Source organism: Rhinopithecus bieti, unplaced genomic scaffold, assembly GCF_001698545.2.
Source record: "Rhinopithecus bieti isolate Rb0 unplaced genomic scaffold, ASM169854v2 scaffold_31527, whole genome shotgun sequence".
Taxonomy (NCBI): domain Eukaryota; kingdom Metazoa; phylum Chordata; class Mammalia; order Primates; family Cercopithecidae; genus Rhinopithecus; species Rhinopithecus bieti.
Window position 1 is genome coordinate 1,019,390 of NW_016813959.1, and position 16,304 is coordinate 1,035,693.

The 16,304-nt window shown below is 42.0% G+C and overlaps 2 protein-coding genes across 7 annotated transcripts in view; both read right to left on the bottom strand.

Annotated features, from left to right (window-relative positions):
- Positions 1-4,032, bottom strand: part of SRP72 (signal recognition particle 72) — a 39,012-nt gene extending 34,980 nt beyond the window's left edge. Inside the window, exons 1-2 of one of the 3 annotated variants that reach the window (XM_017849245.1) lie at positions 3,136-4,026; positions 1,091-1,211 (exon numbers count right to left, since the gene is read on the bottom strand). In XM_017849245.1, coding sequence (XP_017704734.1) covers positions 1,091-1,211; positions 3,136-3,244 — 230 coding nt within the window. In that variant the 5' untranslated portion in view covers positions 3,245-4,026. Of the gene's footprint in view, positions 1-1,090; positions 1,212-2,597; positions 3,071-3,135 lie in introns of those variants that run through there. The other 2 variants (XM_017849243.1, XM_017849242.1) reach the window with 2 other exon arrangements.
- A 5,758-nt stretch (positions 4,033-9,790) lies between these two features.
- PAICS (phosphoribosylaminoimidazole carboxylase and phosphoribosylaminoimidazolesuccinocarboxamide synthase) overlaps positions 9,791-16,304 on the bottom strand; it is a 34,487-nt gene continuing 27,973 nt past the window's right edge. For all 4 annotated transcript variants that reach the window (XM_017849229.1, XM_017849228.1, XM_017849230.1 and 1 more), the window contains one exon: positions 9,791-11,769. In XM_017849229.1, coding sequence (XP_017704718.1) covers positions 11,606-11,769 — 164 coding nt within the window. In that variant the 3' untranslated portion in view covers positions 9,791-11,605. The remainder of the gene's footprint in view (positions 11,770-16,304) is intronic.

Sequence of the window (16,304 nt, forward strand, 5' to 3'; positions counted from 1 at the left end):
AAGCCCCCGTTAAAAAAAAAAAAAAAAAAAAATTATAAATACTTTTATCCAAGACTCATTGACAAAATGTTTTTGAAAATGTCTCTCACAAAATAGCCCAAAATCAAGACAGTGAATTTTAGCACAAACATATTTAATAGGAGAAAAGCAGCATTGCCTCCATTTCCCTTTTATTTTAATAAAGTTGAAAATTAATTTTAATCTCTGTAACACATTTATACGGCTCAAATATAAAAGAAAAGATGTACACTAAGAGGCTTTATTCCCACTGCTACCCAAATCTAACCTGTTCCTATCACCTCCTACAAATGACTTTTTTTTTTTTTTGAGATGGAGTCTCCCTGTTACCCACGCTGGAATGCAATGGTGCAATCTTAGCTCACTGCAGCCTCCGTCTCCTGGGTTCAAGCGATTCTTCTGCCTCAGCCTCCTGAGTAGCTGGGAATACAGATGCGTGTCACCATACCCAGCTAATTTTTTGTATCTTCAGTAGAGATGGGGTTTCACCATATTGGCCGGTATGGTCTCAAACCCCTGACCTTGTGATCTGCCCTCTTTCGGCCTCCCACAAATGACTATTCATTGTTTCTCTTTATATTGTTTGTTTTGCAAATACAGGCAAATGCATATATAAATTTTTACATCCTCCTCCTCTCGCAAAAGGAAGTATATTATATATTGTTCTGCACCTTATAAACCAGTATCCCATTAATACGCTTCAAATTTAATTTCAACACTTTTTTTTGGAGCCTAGGTATAACAGGAAAGAAATTTTGACTGAGTTATTCTCCCTACATCCTCCAAGGACTCATAATTATGTCCCACAACTCTCTATGGCTCACCTCCTTAGTGGTTCAAAGGAAACACAATGGTTAAAACAAACAAAAAAATAGACCCTCTAAGGCTAAAAGAAACAGAAGTTACTAGTATTCCTCCCAGTTTCAGAAACATTATTGACAAGCAAAAGGGGGAAAAAAAGGAAGGAAAGATAAAAAAAATCAGCAAATAGTTGGGGAAAAATACATGGAAGAGATTATAGCTATACTAAGTGTTTCTAATAACTGAACAAGCAACTAACTGAATCACTTACTTGGCTAACACTTTGGTGTGAGTATTGATGACATTCAAAGCTTCCTTGAAACTTCCATTCTGGATAAGGCATACCACTTTACAATGCAGGGCAGTTACATCATCTTTGTTGATCTGTAGTACTAGAGAACAATTTTAGGAAAGTCATTTTTAAATCCATTTCCTTTTCACATTTTTACTAAATTTTCCCATCCTGTCTCTCCGAAAGCTAAATTTCTAATTTTATTGCAACAGAAATAATTGGTCAGAACAACTGGAAGAAACAGCAACAAAGCAAAACAAACCCAGAAAATAACTAATCTTCGCTTTTAACTTAAGAAGTGACAATAAGGAGAGTTACCGATTAAATTTTCAATGAGATAAAGATGCCCAGTATGCATGTACCAAAAAATGCAGTGAAATAAAGAAGAAAGAAGCAATTTCTCCAGATATTTCATCTTGAAATGCATGCTACATTCTGTATAGTTCATTACTTCACAGGGAAAAAGTTCAGGTAGAATTTGGAAGCAGATGACCTAGGTTTGGTGCAAGCTTGCCACTAAATGCCTTGAGGTCTTGGGTATATCACCTAACAGCCAAATCTTAGTTTTCTGAGCTACAAAATGATTAGAAAAGCATTACCTATTTAAATAAGGTTACTGAAAACATGAAATGAGAATATTTTGGAAACATTTTATAAAGTATAATGCAAAGGCAATTTATCTTGCTGGCAACGTTTCCAAAAATCATTAAAATTTTCCCTTTTCACCTAAGATGACCAAAGTATAAGGAAGAACTCAGGTGGCAAGTTTCAACGTTAACAGCTGTTCGGTATTAAAATGACCAGGATCATCGTTACTCTTGTTCCTGTGCAACTACAGAAGTCCATTTCTCAAAGAATCACAAGAATTTCTACCAATTAAGAAAACATACTGGTGAACAAGTTGACAACTTTCGCTGATTAAAAGAATTCCTGCAAAATACTACACTGCTACTAAGTATATAGTACTGTTTGGAAGGCTAGAGTTAATTCAAACAAATTTAGGGATAAATTCTAATTCGTAGCTATTCTCCTCAATGTCTGAAATCACCAAAAGTGCACTGTGGGCACAATCACTACTTTTCACGCTAACCCAGTACTAGAGTGTTGAAAATTATTTAGACAGTTTTGTATGTTATTGACACACCCTTCAGGTTAATACTACTCTGAACAGCTAAGCCGTGCCTTGGTAATTACATTTCCAAATCTAACATGCACAGGCTGTATCTTCACTAGAGAAGAACTGCGCACCACCGAGAACATTAAGTAGCATGGCCATGCCACATTTCAGGTATGTAGTAAAGAACAAAAGGATATGATGAATTAAACCTCACAACAAAGGCAGTAAAACCCTAAACTATCCCTTACAAGGCAAAAAAAAAAACAGGCCAAACTTTTCTTCCGACATTATTTCCAGTGTTGGTGCTTCCATACACATATTTCCTAACTTAGTAACACTGAAGACATCCCATCTGTGGGAATGACAGACCTGACATCCGGATCCAGCCCTTTCCTCTCGCCCAGTAGAAAACGTACAGCTTCCACCTGGTCAGCACCAGCTTCTAAACTACGTGTCCCAAGCAGGTTCCTCCCCCTTTAGCGGCCAAAGAGAACAAGCTCCCTCAGTAATACAGTCCTGATCATTGCGCTCAAGATGAAGAAGAAAAGGAGGCACTTTGGAATATTTGTGAAATAAAACAGCAAAGAGGGAGTCAAATAAGAAAACAGTTTGAAATGGGCTCCGAGAGCTGCGGTCTCTTTAAAACCTGCCCTCGCTTCCCGTGGGGGGTAAAGAGGGAAGTACACGTGGCTCTAAGCAACCAGGGACCCCAGGCTGGCATGGTGAAGCCGAGGGGTGAGACCTGCGTCTGCCGGACGTTCCGGCCCGAGCCGGGGGGAGAATGGTCGGGGGGATTTCGGGGGTCTCCCCTTCCCGTGCCTCCCGCGCGAGGTGGTCTCGCGCGCCGGAAACAGGCCGCATCCTCCCGCCGGCCTGGGCCCGCCCCAGTGCCCACCCCGACACTTACTCTTATTGACGGTCTTGAGAGCGCGCGTGAAGTCGCCGTTCTGGCCATACCGGTTCACTTCACTCCACAAAGCAGGCACTGACACCCCCCCACTGCCGCCACTCGCCATCTTGGAGGAGACGAGGGGCGGGGCCGGGCGACCTCTGCCCCGGAAGAGGATCTCTGAGGCTGCCAAGAGGAGGAGGAAGTTGATGATTGCTAAGCGTCGGGAGTGTCTTCAACCCTGAGGCAGCATCGGAGACCGTAATCTGCTCTCGTGGCAAGAAATTTGCACGGATAGAGTTGATACACCTCGCTTGAAGTTGGCCTGGAGAAAGAGGCGTCGGACTCCGGGAAGGGGTTGGGAAACGGTCACCAGTTTCGGCTCAAAGCGGCGTGTTTCCAGGAGACCGCCATGGTCGAGGCAGCGTCCCGGTCCCACGGTGCGGGCCCGGACGATCATTTGTGGGATATAAATAAAAGGACTATGAGGTGGTAAATAAAAGACTACCAACTAGAAGCCGTAGGGAGTCATTTGAAGGAGAAATAGGCACGGCTCGTCGGTGGTTGAGGGAAAGGGATCTTGAAAGATGATTAGGAGAACTTGGGTTCTGGGGAAAGTAGGGGAGGACATTCTGGCAGAGAAGCAAACGTGAGGAAAGAGAAGAAGGCAAGAATCTCCCATTACAAAGGGTTTGGTGAAACCCTTTGCCTGTCCTTTTCGCTCCGTTCGGGAGCAGTCGGCAATAAGCTGAAAGGGTAATAAGGTGAAAATGCCCGGGGTCAGTTCCTGGCTCTGCGACTCACTAGATGCCTGACAATAAACAAGTTACTTAGCTTCTGGGAGTCTTTTTTCCCGACTGTGAAATAGGGATACTATATTTGTTCTAGAGATATAAAATAATAGGGTTTGCTTACGACCTTAGTGTCAAGATGTGTTCAGATGTACGAACGGAATGGGTATCTATTGGGTACACTTGGTGTGAGTTTTTTTTTTTTTTTTTTTTTTTAAGAGACGGGGATCTTGCTGTGTTGCCCAAGCTGGTCTGGAACTCCTGGGCTCAAGCAATCCTCCTACCACAGCCTCTCCAAGTGCTGGGATTACAGGCATGAGCCACCACACCCAGACGATGTGAGAGATACACTTGATGTGAATATTGTATTTTATTGAATGGCCTGCTTTTCAGACTCATATCTTGTCATGACTTTTACAACTTCTGCTACTCCCTCTGTCCCTCAGGAACCTAGCTAACTTCTTCTTTTTTTTTTTTTTTGAGACGTAGTCTAGCTCTGCGACCCAGGCCGAACCTCACAGCCACCTCAACCTCCTGGATTCAAGCGATTCTTTTGCCTCAGCCTCCCAAGGAGCTGCGACTATAGGCATGAGCCACCGTGCCCGGTTAATTTTTGTATTTTTAGTAGAGATGGGGTTTCACTATGCTGACCAAGCTAGTCTCAAACTCCTGACCTCAAGTGATCCGCCCGCCTCAGCCTCCCAAAGTACAGGATTTATAGGCGTAAGCCACCGTGCCTGACCTTGCTAACTTTTTTGTCTTTCAGTCTTTCCGGTTCTACGTTGAAAGTTACTTTGAGGAAACATTTGATCTTGCAGACTGGGCAACCTTGTGAAGCAAAAAATGCCAACTATGTGCCAGGCAATATGCTAGATCCTAGGGATACTGCAGTGAGCAAGGTAAATATGATTCTTTGGCCTCAGAATTATAGTCCATACAGAGTGAGATAACCCTTAATTGATTGCATCCTCTTAGAACGGGGTCTCCAACCCTGGTACTGGTCTGTAGCCTGTTAGGAACCGGGCGGCACAGCAGCAGGTGACTGGTGGGCCAGTGGGCAGTACGGCCTGAGCTCCTGTCAGATCAGCTGTGGCATTAGCTTCTCACAGAAGCTCAAACCCCTATTGTGAACTGGGAATGTGAAGGATCTAGGTTGCTCACTCCTTATGAGAATCCAATAATAAATGTAATGAGCTTGAATCATACTGAAACCAACTGTCCAACTCCTCTGGAAAGATTGTCTTCCCTGAAACCGGTCCCTGGTGCCAAAAAGGTTGGGAGACCACTTATAGGAGATTCTGTCTACTTCTGAGCACTGATAATCAATTAAGGGTTATCTCACTCTATATGGACTGTAATTCTGAGGCCAAGGAACCATATTTACCTTGCTCACTGCAGTATCCCTAGGATCTAGCATACTGCCTGGCACACAGTTGGCATTTTTTGCTCCATATTCCTTACCTAATCTGTGAGTTCCTTGAGGGCAGAAACTGCCCAGCTCCTGATATGTCATATGGTCCCCTGCCATATTTTTGTCTGGTCCTTGCAGTATATACAATGCAAACAGCATGAAAGGTGGCTTGAACTGTAGGTGCTGGAGGGTGTAATTCTTGTCAATTAGTAAAAATCATGAGAAGAGCTTTTAGACTTTTACTGACTAGAATTGTCACAGGTTTCAAGCCAGTTATGTTTAGATTTCAGGGGATGGGAGCTCCAGATGACAATGCTGTGTGAGAAAATTGGGTATACCCAACCAACATTCTGTTGTACTTTGTTATTCTGAGAAAATGTAGATTCCACTGTCTTCTCCAAAGGTGTTTATATCCACTATCCCCTCCAAGTTAAGAGCCACTGCACTAGTAGTACTTTTTAGAACATTGACTTTATATAAGAATTGGTAATTTTGGTTTCTGTATCATTCTGATCCCATATATTTTGTAGCTTTTAGAAATGCTCAGAATTCTGCTGCTGTGGACTTGTTTCTATCTCTTATGTCATTTTAATGGAGTTTTGTGGCAAACAGCCTATAAATATGGGGCTTTACCTGCTGTTTTTGAAACAGGAATCTTCCAAACCAGAGTGGCGTTTTTTTTTGTTTTTTTTTTGTTTTTTAAATAAACAACAAATTTACATCTCACATTGTGAAGGATGGAAAGATTGTCTGGTGAGGTCCCACTCACAGATGGCATCTTCTGTTTTCAGATGGTGGGAAAAACACCAGACTGATCTCTTAAAGCATGTATCTGATGCCACTTTCCTACCCTCCTGATAAAATCCGAACTACAAAGACTAGCAGTAAGGGCTTTTGTGATCTGGCCTCTGCTTGCCACCTCCCCAACTCACATAGGTCTCCTTACTCATTTCCTAGCCCCCTTGCATGCTATTCACCTCTAACTTCTGTGTAGTTATGTGTCCCCCTACCTCCTGGAATCTGCACTTTTATTCATTTGACAAGTGTTTGAATGTCTTGTATATGCCAGTGCCATGTATTACACCAGTTGCTGGGATACAACTGACAACAAAGAAGACAGCCCAGTGTAATAAGAAATTTATTTTCTAGTTGGGAGAGATGGGTAATAAATAAATATGTACTATGGTAGCAATAAGTTTGCTGAAGAAAATTATGTAAAGGTAAGAGATTGAGTATAGACTGGAGAATTAGTCCTTTTCATTCACAGTATACAATTGATTTCTAGAGATCAGAGAGCCCTTCCTACTTCTGTGTATTCACAATACCCTATTGTTAATTCCATATTAAGACTTAATATAGTGTTTTGAAATTGTCTGCCTCTGGAGACTCCAACATTAATTGAGGGCAGAAGGTTAATTTTGTTCATCTTTGCATTCCGAGGGTCTCACATATACATAGTAGGCTGTATTCGTTCTCTAAAAAACACAGAACCAATAGGGTATGTGGAGATTATGAGAAATTGGCTCTGCAAAATGGAGGTGAAGTCCTACAGTCTGCCTTCTGCAGACTGAAGGCCCAGGAAAGCCAGTGTAGTTCCAAACCCGAAGGCTTGAGAATCAGGGGAGGCAATAATGTAAGTCCTAGTCTGAAGGCCTGAGGACCAGGAGCACCAACGTCTGGGGGCACGAAATGGATGTCCCAGCAGTTCACCCTTCCTCCCCCTTTTTGTTCTATTTAGGTCCTCAATGGATTAGATGATGCCCACCCACATGGGTGAAGGCAGTCTTCTTTACTCAAGTCTACTGATTCAAGTGCTAGTCTCTTCCAGAAACACCATCACAGATGCACCTAGAAATGTTTGACCAGCTATCAAGGCATCCCTAGCCCAGTCAAGTTGACAGAATTAGCCATCTCATCAGTATCCATAATGTATTTTTATATTAATGGATTTAGCCATTTATGATTTGAGAAGCTTCTGTGTACAGTATCTTTTTTTTTTTTTTTTTTGGCAACGGAGTTTCACTCTTGTTTCCCAGGCTGGAGTGCAATGGCTTGATCTCAGCTCATCACCTCTGCCTTCCGGGTTCAAGCAATTCTCCTGCCTCAGCCTCCCGAGTAGCTGGGATTACAGGCATGCACCACCATGTCTGGCTAATTTTGTGTTTTTAGTAGAGAGGGGGTTTCTCCATGTCAGTCAGGCTGGTCTTGAACTCCTGACCTCAGGTGATCTGCCCGCCTTGCCCTCCCAAAGTGCTGGGATTACAGGCGTGAGCCACCGCACCCGACCTCATCATGTACAGTATCTTATGGTATCTTGTCCACTCAGAGGCAAGCTGAAGAAATATTTAGCTCCATTTTATAACTTCATTTCCATTCCACTATTTTCATTGTACTGCAATGTGAGATTAACAATTCCACCCCAAGTATTTTGAGGTGTGGGAAGCTGGATGTAAAAACACCATTAAAAACAACTCTTTTCAATGGCTTCCTAAGGTTGGCTGGGCTGAAATGGCAGTTTGTGGATGCTCCGTGGCACATTACACTGCCCCTTTCTTCATATTTTTAGAAATTAAATCAGCTGATGGCAATATTGAATTCCAGGTAATTTTCTTTCTTTTCTTTTCTTTTTTTTTGAAACAGAGTTTTGCTCTTGTTGCCCAGGCTGAAGTGCAATGGCACAATCTCGGCTCACCACAACCTCCGCCTCCCAGGTTCAAATGATTCTCCTGCCTCAGCCTCCTGAGTAGCCGGGATTACACGAATGCGCCACCATGCCCGGCTAGTTTTTGTTATTTTTTAGTAGAGATGGGTTTCCCCATGTTGGTCAGGCTGGTCTCGACCTCCTGATCTCAGGTGATCCGCCTGCCTCGGCCTTTCAAAGTGCTGGGATTACAGGCATGAGCTACCATGCCCAGAGAATTCCCATTTTTTTTGTTTTTTTGTTTTTTTGTTTTTTGAGGCGGAGTCTCGCTCTGTCGCCCGGACTGGAGTGCAGTGGTCGGATCTCAGCTCACTGCAAGCTCCGCCTCCCGGGTGTACGCCATTCTCCTGCCTCAGCCTCCCGAGTAGCTGGGACTACAGGCGCCCGCCACCTCGCCCGGCTAGTTTTGTATTTTAGTAGAGACGGGGTTTCACTGTGTTAGCCAGGATGGTCTCGATCTTCTGACCTCGTGATCCGCCCGTCTCGGCCTCCCAAAGTGCTGGGATTACAGGCTTGAGCCACCGCGCCCGGCCGAGAATTCCCATTTTTATGGTGAATGAATTCCACTCATACTGTTCTTCAGTCTGCCCAACAGATATTACATAACACATTTGTGTGCCATGATGGGCCTTAAATATATTGACTCATGTAATTCTCACAACTTTATGAGGTGGTATTAGTCCGATTTTCACACTTCATGAAATTGAGGCACATAAGTATGTCAGGCCTCTGCTCAAACTGAGTTTTCCTGTCACACTTCAGTGTGGCCTATAGGCCCTAAGTGATCTAGCCTTTTCTTATATTGTCTTCCACTCTCATCCTTGTTCACAGAGCTCCAGCAATTCTCATGTTTGGAGGTCCGCAAGGCAAAACTCAACTTTATTTCCTGTTCCCTTAGTATGGAAAGCTATTTCCCTATCTCTGTGTTTCTTGCTTTTACATCATTGCTCTGCTTTCCTCAAAAACCTTCCCCTCTTATCCCCATCACTGTCCTCATTTTGATTCTTCATATGCATTTATCCTTTCCTGATTTTATACTGTTTATCTTTTTATGGTTTGTTTTCCCCTCTAAAACATAAATTCCATGTGGGCGAGGGCTTTGTTCAGTCCTACTTTCCTAGGCCCTAGAATCAAACCAGTATTGGGTGAGTGGATACTGAATGAAGCTTTACCTAAGTGCTTTGTCTTTTAGTTAGTTTCAGTGGTTAAATCTCAGAAAGCGTAACAGCAATTCTAAGCATGTCTTTATGATAAAAGGTTAAAAACTATTATTGGGATAATTTTCTCTTTTATTTATGTTTACCTACAAGTCCGTGGAAAGTATACTCAAAAGATAGCAGACCAGGTAGGCTTAAGTTACTTTTACAAAACAATAGAAATACCTTCAAATATTTAGCACTGAAGAACTTACTACTGAGGACATGTGGACTCTATTAAGAAACTAATGATGAAATTCATAATTAGGCATGGTGGCACATGCACCCACCTACTCAAGAGGCTGCAGCTTGAGTCCAGGAGTTCAAGGCTGCAGGGAGCTATAATCATGCCACTGTACTCCAGCCTGGGAGACAGTGAGAACTTGGCTCTTAAAAAAAAAAAAAAAGAAAAAAATTGATAATGCCAATTTATAATGGTCAGTCCTATCTACCAGTCTAAATGAGTGTTTAAAAATTTTCATGTACTGCACAGAAGTAGATGCAGTCTTAATGCTAGGTAAGGGTAAACAAGCTGAAATAGCAGCCAGTGACTTCAGAGACCATGAAACCAAAGTTAATCTTCTAAGTCCTTTTAATTGTTCTTATAAACTAGCATAAGATACAAACTTAAGTAGTACACATGAGTTTTATAATTTACTAATCTCTGGCAGAGAGCTAAGCATAGCACATCAGAGTGTAACACAGTGTGAGGGAAATAAAGTATACAATGACATCTTCTATTCTGGACCTAATAATTCAATAGAGAAAGAACTACTTGTAGTCACTGTGGTTACAGAAGGTTTCATGGAGACATTGAAGATAAAGCTCTACTTAGTAACAAATAGGTCTTAAATGATAAAAATGTGGGCCTTCAAAGAACTAAAGATACCTATGTGCGGCAGTCCAGAAATTACGAGGAAAATGACTTCCCTTCATGGGTCACATCAGCAATTTTTTTTCCCCTTTGAGACAGAGTCTCGCTCTGTTGCCCAGGTTGGAGTGCAGTGTGCATGATCTAGGCTCACTGCAACCTCCGCCTCCCGGGTTCAAGCAATTCTCATGCTTCAGCTTCCCGAGTAGCTGAGATTACAGGTGCCCGCCATCACGGCTAGCTAATTTTTGTATTTTTAGTAGAGACAGGGTTTCACTATGTTGGCCAGGCTGGTCTTAAACTCCTGACCTCAAGCGATCTGCTTGCTTCAGCCTCCCAAAGTGCTGTGATCATAGGCGTGAGCCACTGCGCCCAGCTACCTCGTCAATTCTTAATCTATAAACGATGGATAGGCTTCCGGAGAACCCAAGAACCAATGACATCTGTTGGTAAGTTTTATGTGTGCAGTTTTCTACAGAGAGGGTCAACAGCATATATATTTCCAAAGAAGTCTGTGGTGCAAAAGAGTTAAAGAGTTTATTATGTTAGAAGTCCTTGGGCAATCAACTTGGAAAAGGGTGGATGGAGAATGGGGACTGTCTAGATCAGGATAATATTGAATTTGACCCTCACTTGAGGCTTTTGTACAGAGGATGAGAAAACGGCAATTTCAAGGGTTAATTAGAAATTAACACCAACATGACTTGATGAATGAGATGTGAAATGTGAAAAAAACATCAATGATGAAATCAAGCTTCTGACTTGCAGCAGTGAGCATACCAAGAGTTTCAGGCTTGGGAGATGAATAAAGTTGGGAGCATTCTGTTTTTTATGAGTGCCCATGGGACGTATAGGGAGAAATGGACAGTTGAAAGTATAAGTCTAGCCAGGCACAGTGGCTCATGCCTGTAACCCCAGCACTTTGGGAGGCTGAGGTAGGAGAATTACTTGGGTCCAGGAGTTTGAGACCAACCTGGGTGACCTAGTGAGACCTCATCTCTACAAAAAAATAGAATTAGCTCGGCATGGTGCTGCAAGATTATAGTCTCCATTACTCGAGAGGCTGAGGTGGGAGAACTGCTTGAGCCCAGGAGGGAAGGCAGCAGTGAACTGAGATCACGCCACTGCACTCCAGCCTGGGCAACAGTAAGACCCTGTCTTGGAGAAAAAAAAAAAAAAAAAAGAAAATACAAGTCTGGAAAAACATAGCTGGGAGTCAGTAATACCAGTTTTAGCTGAGGGAGTTTATTCAATCAGTGTTAAGGAAGAAACTCAATAGTAGTGACCACCAATACTTAAGGAAAAAAGGATAAAATAAGAGGAATGATAAGGCTGGCTGAAATATCTTGGTGTCTAACCTAAGAAAGGAGAGGTTAGGTGTTCATGTTTATTAATATGGATCTAGAGAAGCATTTATTCACTAATACATTTTGTGTTCTCTAATTTAAAATTACCTTTTCATTTTGCTTGATTTTCCTTCAGCTAAATTAGAACTTTGTAGTTTTTCCCCTAAAAAATTCAATGGCATTCTCTGATTTTCTTGTCAGCCTGCTTCAAGGAAATCCATGTGTTCAAAATGCTTGCTCGCAGTTTGCTCCATACCAAATGGTTGTTTAATCCAAATATCTGAGCAGCAAATTGAGCTGATCCTTCTGGAGAAAGTATGGTTGAACAGCCAAGACCTATTGGTTCAGAAAGGAAAAGACAGAAAATTGAGCTCAATAAATAATGAAAATACAACCTCACAAAAAATTTTATACTCAGAGCAGTCCTGCCACAGAAAATAAAAAGCTACTGCATTATTCTAAAGTAGAATCTCTAGAAGAACTGTCTTTAATACCGGAGTGGTAAAGTGATTATAAGAGGAAAAGCAGTCAGTATTACCTGCCATGAAGAGACATTTCTGTTCACATACACTATCCCTTTCAATCCCTGGCGAAGAGCAACTGAAGTAAAATAAGGGTCAAGGTAAGTGGCCAGAAGTACCTGTTCTTAGACAAACCTGAGCTATGTTGTTTTGATAATTTTCTAACTAATCTTTCTGTCTGCATTTGAACTATTTTAACATTTTTAAGCAGTAAAAAAAAAATCAAATCCAGAGAATAATTTTAGGAAATGTCAAGTTATAAATAAATAGTAATAAGATCCAAGACAGCAGAATAAGAAAGTAACATCCTAGGGGCCACATGTCTGCTCAGGCAGAGTGTCTTGAGGTGGTACTATTATGTCTAGTGTTTGCTAGAATCAGGGACTATATCCAAAAGCTCCATTTTCCCAGTATTCTTGGAATTCATCAGGCTCTTTGACTACCATTATCCACAACAAGAACAGAGTCAAATACAAATCACAAGGCCAATTTACTAATTTGTATTAACACATTATTTTATGGAGCTCCACCCATTACTGTGTGGTATTGGTCAAGTTACTTCATGTTAATTTATTCTCCTCTTCTGTGAGAAGGGAATTGTAACTAGTAGCTACCTGATGTGACACTTCAATGAGTTAATAATATAAAGTGCTTAGAGCATTGCCTGGTACACAGTATGTGCTCCAAGAATGTCAACCATTATTGTTAGCACACTGGGTAGAGTGCTCCACTCTAATAGTTGAAATAACCTGTGTCTCCTGCCCAGGACACCCTTTCTGGTAAAAGAATAGCTTAAATTGTTAAAAAAAAAAAAAAAAAAAAAGTTATCTAGTGAGCATGACATCAGAGATGAGAAATATGGGCAGTCTTCAGGATTTTACACAGGTTACTGTAAAACTACTCCTCAAAAGATTCTAGTGATCATTATGTACAAGTCTTCCAGATTATCTGTCACTCCTGATACAGCACTACTATAAAAATTGCCAATTTTTTGCTCATCATGCTCCCCTTTTGTAAGCTCCATGGATATCTATACAATTCTGGCATAAATTTGGTTACAGCTTTATTTGTAGCTGCCGATTTTTAGCTTGAGACATTTGTATAGTCACATCTTGTTAAAGATAGCTTAGGCACAAAATTTAATTCTCAGAGCTTATAAAAACAGCAAAGGGAATAAAGGAAATAGGCATGAACACACAAGGCCTGATAACAGCAGTAACATTTTGGCAATTGAAAGGCAAATAGAGTAGTAGCTAACTTAGCAGACCAAGAAAACTTAATCAAAATTAGCTGGGCGTGGTGGTGCATGCCTGTGATCTCAGCTACTTGGGAGGCTGAGGCAGGAGAATCGCTTGAACCTGGGAGGCAGAGGTTGCAGTGAGCTGACATTGCGCCATTGCACTCCAGCCTGGGCAACAAGAGCAAAACTCCGTCTTAAAAAAAAAAAAGAAAAGAAAAAAGAAAAAGAAAGAAAACTTAATCCTAAACTGAAAGCAGGGAAAGATAAGAAGCAATATGATTGACATTACAGAACTTCCCGAAAGGTTGACTGACTAAATTAGTGGCACCAGATACCTTTGGAAGGGAATAGGGACTAGGTAAGATGACTGACTTGAAGTCTAAGAAGCAGCTAGGCCCTCATATCTCCTTCTCCACTCCATCTACCCGAGTAACTGCCTCTTTAAAGCACTGTAGCAATTTTTTTTCTTTTTAAACATTATTTATTTTTTTCTGAGACAGGGTCTCGCTCTGTCATCCGCAGTGCAGTGGTGCCATCACGGCTCACTACTGCCTCAACTTCCAGGCCCCAGTGATCCTCCCACCTTGGCTTCCCAAGTAGCTGGGACTACAGGAGTGTGCCACCATGCCTAGCTAATTTTTGTATTTTTGGTAGAGACGGGGTTTCGCCAGGTTGCCTAGGCTGAGCTCAGGCAATCCACCAATCTCTGCCTCCCAAAGTGTTGGGATTATAGGCATGAGCCACCATGCCAGACCTTTAATTTTTCTGAAGGTAAAACAGACTTCACAGTCTAGGTGTCTTTGAACCAGGGGACACCAGACACTTTTGTTCTGTGAGTAATTCTGGTCAACGCTTAAGAAAATACCTAGACATTAATGTGAGGGGTTATTTGAAGAACAATCACTACCAGATACACCCCACAGTGAAGCCCAATTTTGACACACACCACCCATTTGAAGTTTCCAATTGGTTTTTTATAGTACTCCACTCTTAAAAAAGCAAACAGCCAAGGATTACCAGACAGTTGAGGAAAGTAACTATATGCAACAGACTGTAATCATCTTCTCCAGAGAACAAAAAAGAGCTCTTGGAAATTTAAAAACACACAAACACAAACAACAACAACAACAAAAGCCCAGAAAACAAAAACCAAAAGAAATATAAAAACATCATGTTAAAAAAAACCAGAGGCAGTGGTTCCTATCCAATCCCAACACTTTGGGAGGCTGAGGTGGGAAGATTGCTTGAGCCCAGGAGTTCAGGACAAGCCTGGGCAACATACGAAGTGCCCTTCTCTACAAAAAGTAAAAAAATTAGCCAGGTGTGATGATGTGGGCCTGTAGTTGTAGCTACTTGGGAGGCTGAGGTGGGTGGATCACATGAGCCTAGGAATTTAAGGGTCCAGTGAGATAGGATCACGCCACTGCACTCCCACCTGGGCAACAGAGCAAGATCCTGTGTCAAAAAACAAAAACAAAAACACCTGTATCCAAAATGAAGGCCGGGTACAGTGGCTCACGCCTGTAACTTCAGCACTTTGGGAGGGCAGGGCAGGCAGATCACCTGAGGTTAAGAGTTCGACACCAGCCTGGCCAACATGGTGAAACCATGTCTCCGCTAAAAATACAAAACTCAGCCGGGCGTGGTGGTGCACACCTATAATCCCAGGTACTTGGGAGGTTGAGGCACAAGAACCGCTTGAACCTGGGAGACGGAGGCTGCAGTAAAGCCGAGATTGTGCCATTGCACTCTAGCCTGGGCAACAGAGCCTGACTGCATCTCAAGGAGGAAAAAAGAAAAACTCAATGGAAGGGCTGGAATGTAAAATTGAGGAAATATTCCAGAAAGTATAGCAACAAGACAAGTAGAATAGAAATCAAGGGAAGACCAAATTTGAATGAATTCAAAAATGAGAGAAGAGAGAATATGGAGGGGTAAGAAAATTAAATAATTCAAGGAAAATAGGGACTAAGAAATTAGAATTTCAGATTAAAAGAGCCCACCAAAAGTCCATAATGCAAACAGACTCAGCACGTCACATCTGTGTAAAATTTAAGAACAATGAAAACAGACAAAAGATCCTGAAAGTTTCCAGAGAAAATTCCTGAGAAACCTAGAATCAGACTGGTGGAAAAGCAATGGAGTCCTCAACTGTGGATGTTTGGAGACAGTGGAGTAGCAATGCTCCCAAAATTCCAAGGCAAAATGATTTTCAGCATAGGATTCTAATTTGATAGTAAGTATAGGGCTTCAATATAAACATTTCAGATATACAAGGTATCAAAATTTACCTTTTGTATTCTTTTGCCCCTAAGTTCAAGAATGTACTCCAACAAAATAAAAATAAACCAAGTAAGGGGAAAACACGGGAGATCCAAGCCTAGAGAAAGGCAAAATGGGTCTCTAAAATGATGGTAAAGGGGGATCCTAAGACAACAGCAATACAGGATGCCTAGAGAAAAGCCAGTCCACTGGACCAGGTTGGAGGGCTCAAGGACTTAGTATACTTGATATGTATCATGACTGGATATATACAGCTATGACAAAAGTTAGGGATTTCAGTAATAAAGCAAATCTGCTCCTACTGAAACAATATTGACCCTCATAAACTGCAGAACGTCAGATCATATCTTGGTCTATGATGAACAAACCACAACATGTGATTCAGTTCCATCAGCCAAAAGGGGACTTCCCTATCTTATTATCTTTTATCCCCAATTTTTAATTTTGAGATGGAGTCTCACTCTGTTGCCCAGTTTGGAGTCCAGTGGTGCAATCCTGACTCACCTCCGCCTCCCAGGTTCAAGTGATTCTCCTACCTCAGCCTCTGAGTAGCTGGGATTACAGGTGCTCACCACCATGCCCAGGTAATTTTTGTATTTTTAGTAGAGATGAGGTTTCACCATATTGGCCAGGCAAGTCTTGAACTCCTGACCTCAAGAGACCCAGCCTCCCAAAGTGCTGGGATGACAGGCATGAGCCACTGCGCCCAGCCTTATCCCCAATATTTAAGAATAAAATTTTAGGGGCCGGGCGCGGTGGCTCAAGCCTGTAATCCCAGCACTTTGGGAGGCCGAGATGGGTGGATCACGAGGTCAGGAGATAGAGAC